General features: G+C 36.4%; 1 protein-coding gene across 1 annotated transcript; it reads left to right on the plus strand.

Annotated features, from left to right (window-relative positions):
- Positions 1–5112: 5112 nt before the first annotated feature.
- Positions 5113–7781, plus strand: LOC112766668 (exocyst complex component EXO70B1-like). Its single transcript, XM_025812565.3, has one exon. The coding sequence runs from the start codon at positions 5324–5326 to the stop codon at positions 7448–7450; it is 2127 nt and encodes a 708-aa protein (XP_025668350.1). The 5' UTR covers positions 5113–5323; the 3' UTR covers positions 7451–7781.
- The last annotated feature ends 922 nt before the right edge of the window (positions 7782–8703 follow it).

Consider the following 8703-nt stretch of genomic DNA (forward strand, 5'->3'; position numbering starts at 1 on the left):
ATACCCTTAAAAGCTTTGGTTTTCCTATTCCTACACTTAATTTTATTATGAATTGTGTCACTGCTTTTTCCTTATCTATTCTTTGGAATGGGAGTCGTCTGAATGGCTTTACTCCTAGCCGAGGTCTTAGACAAGGAGAGCCTATGTCACCCTATCTTTTTGTGTTGTGTATGGAGCGATTGGCATGCTTTATTAGTCATCAGGTTGATTTGGGCTTGTGGGAGCCGGTTGCTATTTCTAGAGGGGGACCAAGAATATCCCACTTAATGTTTGCGGATGACTTGCTTTTGTTCTGTAAAGCTACAAAGAGACAAGTGCAAAATGTGATGTTGGTTTTAGAGACTTTTTGCAAAGCATCTGGTATGAAGATTAATGTTGAGAAGTCTAAAGCGCTTTGCTCCAAGAATGTCTCTGCAACAAGAAAAAAGGTTTTTACTGGGGTATCCTCTATCAGATTTGTCCAGGACTTGGGCAAGTATCTTGGAGTTACCCTTAGCCATTCTAGGGTGACTCGTTCAGCTTTCAATGGTGTCCTGGATAAGATTCGGAGTAGGCTAGCAAGCTGGAAAGGAAGTTTACTCAATCGGGCTGGTAGCCTCTGCTTGGTTAATTCTGTTGCTGCTGCTATTCCCACGTACCAGATGCAGGTCTCTATTTTTTTCCCAAAGGAATCATTAGTAAATTGGAGTCTATGATGAGGAATTTTCTTTGGAAAGGACAAGTTGATGGAAGAGGATTGAATCTTGTTAGTTGGAAGGTACTGGTTACTCCAAAAAAATATGGAGGTTTGGGGATTAGAGATCCTTATTGTGTAAATATTGCTCTTCTTGGGAAGCTAGTTTGGACTTTTTTCCAGCAGCCAAACAAGCTATGGGTCCAATTGTTGGATGCCAAATACCGATCATCTCTATATGACTGTTTTAGTTATCCTAAGAACAAGGACTCTCCCATTTGGAGGTGTCTTTGCAAGGCTTGGGAAGTATTGAAGGATGGGTTTGCTTGGTGTATTGGAGATTTGAACCAGAATTTTTGGTTTTCTAGCTGGAGGAGAGAAGGACGGTTATCTAATGAGATGGATTATGTTCACATTTCTGATTCGAATCTCCGGATACAGGATATTTGGTCGGTTGGTAGGTGGCATTTGGATACTCTTTATTCTCCTTTATCTCAAAATCTGAAAGATAATATTCTCTCTTACAATCCAGATGAACAAGCAGGTCCGGAAGTGGGTTGGTATTGGAGTGGGTCTGCTGCCAAAGTCTATGACTCACGCAATGGTTACTTGTGGTTGTGTAAGCAGCTGTTTGGTTGGGAGGAGCGGGAGAATTGGCTTTGGCTTTGGCGTCAGCTTATTTCGGAAAAGCATAAGTTTTTGGCTTGGTTGTGTCTTAAGGAGGATCTTCCTACTGCAAGTTTTCGCTTTAGAAGAGGGATGTCGTCATCGGATAGGTGTCCAAGATGTCTTTCTAGCCAGGAATCAGTTTTACATTGTATTCGGGATTGTCCAAAAGCTCAGCTTGTCTGGCATAGGTTGGATATTTCTTGTCATCCTTTGGATTTGAAGAACTGGTTCTTGTATCATAGCAGAGAGCATCCGTTCAAGTTCTTTTCGGGACTTTGGTGGATATGGCGAGCAAGGAATAATGACATCTTTAATCCCCATGAAACTTGGCCTCCGGAAAAAGTGATTTGTCTGGCATTAACTTCAGAAAATGAGCTTAGGAATATTTTTGAATTACAACGTATGTCCCTTCCCTCTACTCTAAATGGTTTTTGGAATCCCCCATCTATTGGTACTTTTAAGATTAATTGTGATGCTAGTTATTTTGGTTCGGGTGATAGTGTTGGTTTTGCTTGTGTTATTAGAGATTGTAATGGGAGATGGCAAAAGGGGTGTTTGGGAATGATTGAGAGTAATAGTATTCTTCAAGGAGAATTGTTTGCTATTTGGAGAGGATATCTCTTAGCTTGGGATGTGGGTCAACGAGATGTTATTTGTGAGACGGATTGTGTGGAAGCATTTAATCTTGTTACTCAAGATGGTTTTGGGTTTATTGATCCACTGGTGCTCAAAATAAGAGATATCATGCATTGGAATTGGCGGGTTGACTTTCGTTTGATTATGAGAGATGCAAACACGGTGGCAAATACTATGGCAAAGATGGCGATGAAGTTACAACTTTCGCATGTGGAGCTTCTTTCACCTTGGGAGGAGTTTAAGAGTAGTCTTGAACGGGATTGTCCCTCTATTTAGGCAGTTCTTTATTTTGTTTGTTTTGTTTTTCTTTGTTTAATTTATTTCAGTCACAAAAAAAAAAATAGTAACATGAAAGATAAAAGTGCGACATGTAATAACTACAGCGTTGTCATAATCGATGTATCATGGTAAATGGCCTGTTTTGGTCTAATTCTGTTATAAACTAAAATTTGGCAAACAGGATTATGCGCTTAAGTTAATTGAAGAGACTAATGAGTCAAGGACTAAACTTATCAAGAGATCAATTGCATGGTGGAACAGAATAAGCACAAAGTGGAGTTAACTAACTAATCTTTGCTGGGTTATTATGCAGATATCATTGCATCAATAAGTTTCCTTTAAAAATAAATGACTAAAAGAATGTATAACTGGGAGATATTAGACTTTAAAGAAACAAAAGAAATATGAGTACTTTATAAGTGTATTAACAACAAACAAAAACAGGAAACTGTGGTCAAGAAGAAAGACTGCTCCTAACCCATTGCCATAGCTTCAATATAATTAGTGTGTATGCACAATAGGACAAATAAACACGCTTTCGCCTCAATGTACACAAATCAATTTACCCTCCATAAGAATTTCATAAAGATTACTACAACCAGAGCATTTTAAAAAAAGATAAAAAATTTCTTTTCTTGTCCTTTTTTACACTCCAAACTTACCATTTTTTAATTACAATGGACCTGGGGTGCTATCACTGCTACGAAAGTCAGGCTACTCAAAAGATTCATGAGAATCTAGGTTTAAGTGCTGGACCACTATTTTGATGAGAAGGACTAAGCTTTTGAATCCAATGAAAAAGCCCTTTCTTATGATCTTGGTACAAAGGGTTTTGCACCAGAGTCAAGGTTCCGTCCAATACAAGTGATGATTCGAATTGTTCTAACACCTTAACAACCTACCAGAACTCAGGCCTCTTGTCTGGATGCACGGACCAACATTGCTCAATTAAAGCGCGCATTGCAGGTGGGCAATCGGAAGGAATAACAGGCCTTGAATTCTGAATAAATACAAACATCATAGAAGTGTTAGAATTGCTTGGGCAAATCATAATAACAGAGAAGGAAAATCTATGAACAAGAAGGCCGATCACCCTCAAATTTAATAAGCTCCATTCATGGTAATCGTATCAGCTAGAATGAAAAAGCCATGTGTGTACATTCATAATGCAAGTTATTTCATTTTCAAACTAGTGGACCTTCCCTGCCAACTTTGCCAAGTATAGATGAATATAATTTCTACCACTCCACCACTATTTTAAAAGTCATGCAGTCAAAGAGGTAACCTCACCTAGGAATTTTGCTATAAAATATAGTGTGCTTTCAGGACATCAATGGGATACAAACATATACTAAAAAGGTGTAAATAATCATCTTAAAGACTAGAGGAAGCTTAGAAAAAATAAGAAAATATTTTAACCAATGAATCATATGTATTTAGCTAATATTTGTAGCAACCAAAGACATGTAACAAACAGCAAATCATCGAAAAAAATGAACAACCATACAAATCTGTCCTGCTCTCATAACTAACCATGATATTACACAGTAAATCATCAAAAAAAGGAGAAATAATAATTTCTAGCAGGGATCACCCTTTAACATTCATTTTCATGTACTAAGTGATTATTCAGCAAGACAACAACAGATTCAAGGTTCAATCACTAATAAATTAAACTCACATTTTCAGCAAAAAAACATTTAGCTAAGTAAATATTTGAGCAAGACAGCAACAAATTCAAGCTTCATTGATGATAATCAGTACAAAATTCATCTTAGTGATGATTTTAAGCAACAAAGAAACTAGCTCAACAAATTATTCAAGGTTCGGTGGTGATAAATAGTAACAAATTCACGTCAATGATAATTTTTAGCAAAAATAAAAACTACTTCAGTGATATTTTCAGTAACAAAATTCAGGAAAAAATTAAAATAAAAGTGTAGTGATGAATTAGGGCAACAAAACTGAAAAAAAAAAAAAAGAACAGAGGAATTTATTGAAAATCACCAAATCGGGGACTAGCTTCTGGTTGGGCGAAGGAATCTGAGGGCGGGAGGAAGCTGACGGCGAGATTCAAAGTAAGAAGACGACAACGAAGGTTAGGGCTTTTTTGGGTCAGATTCAGATATTGGTGAGACATTTAGATTGAACTTGGCTTGGCTTGGCTTAGACTTGGGCTAGAGCAAGGGTAGAAGGTTAGGATTTTTTTTAGGGACTTAATTATAATTTTAAATTTTTATAAATTAAAATGTTTGCAGAATAAAAAATTAGGAATACATTTATTATTTTAATAAAAAAATTTAAACATAATTTAGTTTAGATTATGTAAATCGATCGAATCGAATTGAATCTGATAATTATAATAAACCAATTTTATTTTAGTTTATTAAAAATAATTTATTAACCAATTTAATAATTTGTCCAACAGCAATATAACGTTTTTACAAAAAGATACTTATGATGCCTTTATCAGAATAGTGGCCAATAAAAAATGTTACTTGATAACATCGGGAAAAATTGTTATTTGGGAACAATGAAACATGATTATGGTTCTTTAAAAGCAGAAAAGATTGAGCTTCTTCAACAATCAAGACACACTGAAAAATACTTCAATTGATGTCTATTCCCCCAACCCCACCAAAAGAATAACCGACACTGTAAAATTACACATAAAATTCTATCAATAAAATTTTGTCACCAATGTTTACCTGCTTACCAAACTCATGCTTCATATCTAGAAAATGAAGAAGTAAAATATTAGAAGTCCCTTAATTATGCAATAATTATTTTATTATAATTTAAAATTTGTAGTTTAGTATCCATAAATATCTAAAATTTCAATCAAGTACTTAAAATTTAAACATTTTTTATTAAATCAACCTAATGATTATCATATAAAGGGAAGTGAGTTGAATGAGGCTGACTGCCAAAAGTATGTTTTAAAATAACAATGAATTCCTTGAAATTTCCTCTTAATAGCGTAGGCTTCTGTCTTTGACCTAAAAATGGCTCCTCTCTTCAACTCAGAAAGCAATTGCTACTCACTCAGCTTATTTTACAAAGAATATGAAGCTTATGTCCATCCAAATTCCAAGATGGCTGATGCATCCAGAGCCGTGGAGATTCATTGGTTTAACTTCATCCATAGTTGGACTGCTCTGTTACGCTCTCAGCACCTCTTTCAACTTCCTATTCGGAAAATGGAACTTGACCAAAATGTTTATATACGTTGTTTTCAGTATTATAATTTGCCTTGCCACATTCTTTGCCAAGGTATGGCAACATTCTTCAAGCCTCCGATTCAGAGCTCACATGGCTTTTTTAGTTCTTACAGTTACCTCTGCTTACTCATTCTTTTTCGACAAAGCCGTGAACGGTAAACCAGATGCGTTTAGCCTTCTATCTTGTGCCGCTTTTGCTATGATGTCGCTCAGTTTATCGAGACAAATTCACTGTGGATTCGAAGTGGATCTGCTATATTTCTTTCTTGGAGTATTGATAATACAACTCATGAAACTAAGATTGTTGTTAGGCACAATTGGAGTTTGTTTCAGTTATTTCCTTGTTATTCTTCGATCCTCTTTGGATTCCCAATCAGAAAACGATGATCTCCAACTGGAACATCAAGATCATATAGCCATTAGAGTTGATTCACAACAATCAAATAATGATTTACAACTCGTGGCTTGTATTGAGGCCCTTCGGAACAGAAACTCTGATCTGATTCAAATTATTTCGGAGCAGGTGAAAGAACAAAACAAAGACCACAAACCGTTGACCAACGCGGAAGAAGAAAATAACTCCCAAGAGGATGAGGAACAGATTCCGGTGGTGGTGGTGCCGGTGATTAGCTATGACGTCAAGATCGAGTCGCTTCTGGCTGAGACGATTAGCGACCTCCACAAGATTGCACAGCAGACGGCGGTGAACGGAGGATTTGGTGAGCAGTTCATACAAGTGTATGGAAGTTGCCGGCGGGAGTTCTTGGAGGAGAGCCTCACTAGCTTGGGGTTGAAGAAGCTGAGTACCGATGAAGTTCACAGCATGTCATGGAAGAACCAGAGGGACACGGCGGTGAGGTGGATCAAGGCCTCCAACGTCTGCCTCAAGATCTTGTTTGACGGAGAGCGCAGACTCTGCGGCAGAGTCTTCTTGGGATTCCCCGCCGCGGCGGATCTCTCGTTCATGGAGATCTCCGGCAAAACTGCCACCTGGCTTCTAGATTTCGCAAACGCCGTAGCAACAGCGAGCCCCTCGCCAGAGCGGCTGTTCATGATCCTTGACTTGTTTGAGGCATTGCGTGACATGATTCCGGACTTTGAAAGGATCTTTCAGGATCAGATGAGAAATGAAGCGGTTACCATTTGGAAGAAGTTGGGCGAAGCAATTTGGAAAAATTTCATGGAGTTAGGGTATGCGCTTATTCGCAATCAAACACCGCTGACGATGACTCCTATTGGCGGCACCATCCATTCCCATACTCGCTACTTGATGAACTACCTCCTTATTGCTTGTGATTCACGTCAGACTTTGGAGCAAGTTTTTAAAGAGAACATGCATTTGTTGAAAGAGTATCCTGAGCTTGATGAGAGAGTTGGATCCAATTCTTCGTCTATGCAAACTGTAATCAATTGGATTATGGAAATGTTTGACCGTAATTTGGAGGCAAAGTCAAAAACTTTTGAGGACCTTGCTTTAAGCCATGTTTTCCTGATGAATAACCGACACTACATGGTTCAAAAGGCGAGAAATAGAGAATTGGGAATCGTTTTGGGTGATGATTGGTTCCAGAAACAATCTGAAAAAATTAGGCAATACCTTGCTGGGTATCTAAGCAGTTCATGGGACAAGGTGCTCGAGATTTTGAAACTTGATGGTAGTAGTGACAGCATCCAAACTCGGCCTAATGGTGCGGCAAAGGCAATGAAGAAGAAGCTGAAGATGTTCAACGTGGAGTTTGAGAATATATGCCGGGTTCAGTCTTCTTGGTATGTAGATGAGAAGCTAAGGCAAGATATAATGATTGTACTTGTGAAGACTCTTTTGCCTGCATATGGAAGCTTCATTAGAAGGTTCCAAAGTGTTGCCAAACTTGGCAAGAATGCTGATAAGTATGTTAAGTATGGAGACATTGAAGCAAAACTGAACGATTTGCTTGGAGGTGTTAGTGCATCAACTAGTCACCAAAAGTAAAGTTTAAAGCTGATGGAAATTGTGCATGTATTGGTAGTATGATTAGAGTTAGAATAGAGATATGGTTAATTTTGTATCCCACTAAAACATGTATTATGCATTTATGCTTACCATAATCGATAATTCTATTTAAAAAAAAAAAAGATGAATTCCATTGATAAAAAATTGAATAATTGATAGATATGTTGTGATAAACACTGATGTGGATGCCCATTTCCAATTAAACTTAGTTTATCAAGGATGACTCTATTAAATGTAGTTTGAAAATATGTCATCATGTACACGTATAAATAGAGGCTTAATAAAAACACACTATAATCAATAACAAATACTATTCTCTCTCTTTACATAGCATAGTAATAGCAACTTCTCTCTCTTATATTTTCTCTCTTTCTTTATTTTACAAGTATTTTGAATATTTCTCTCTCTTACTCTTTATATATAATATTAGTAAATATATTAATCATTTCTATTATACTGAGATAGTAATTGTGGTGAATATTGTTATCTAATTATACTTCCTTATTTTATATTACCTCTTCCTTATTTATTTATTTATTTAGTTATTTTATAACATGTTATCAGCACGAAACTCTAATGAAATTTTAGGAAGACTTCAGGTAACAAATTTTTATTATGTCGAATCTCTTTCATCTTGAATATAATGCTTTTAATATATCTGGAAACAATTATTTATCATGGATACTTGATGTTAAAATCCATCTTGATTCAATGGATCTTGAAAATACCATTGAGGCTGAAAATAATACATCCCAGAAGGATAAAGCCAAAACTATGATTTTTCTCCGTCGTCATCTTAACGTATGATTGAAAAATGAATATCCTACATTAAAAGATCCTGCAGATCTATGGAAAGACCTTGAAGAAAGGTACAATCATCAAAAGACGGTGATACTTCCTCAAGCCCGAAATGTTAGAGAAAACTTTCTCGATCTTCCATGCCTCGAATGTGCTCCTCCTGCAGCAGTATCGAGAAAAAGAATTTAAAAAATATTCTGAGTTAATTTCTTGCCTTCTTCTTGTTATTCTGAAGAAAATATTGGCTATTTGATCAATGATGGAATAGTTTAATATGTGTGTTTGTTAAGTATTCATGTGAATAATTTTACTGTGCATGTACTTCTACTCATTTTTATTATTATTATTATTTGTCTTTGAAAAAAAATTGCAAGGACATATTCTGAAGATATTTGTCTTGCGGATAGTGCAAGTTCGCACACTATTCTTAAAAG

The sequence above is a fragment of the Arachis hypogaea genome, chromosome 17, assembly GCF_003086295.3.
Source record: "Arachis hypogaea cultivar Tifrunner chromosome 17, arahy.Tifrunner.gnm2.J5K5, whole genome shotgun sequence".
NCBI classification, from domain to species: domain Eukaryota; kingdom Viridiplantae; phylum Streptophyta; class Magnoliopsida; order Fabales; family Fabaceae; genus Arachis; species Arachis hypogaea.

What these genes read in the sequence shown, in the direction of transcription:
- LOC112766668 (XM_025812565.3), top strand. Translation starts at nt 5,324, where the DNA reads ATGAAGCTTATGTCCATCCAAATTCCAAGATGGCTGATGCATCCAGAG.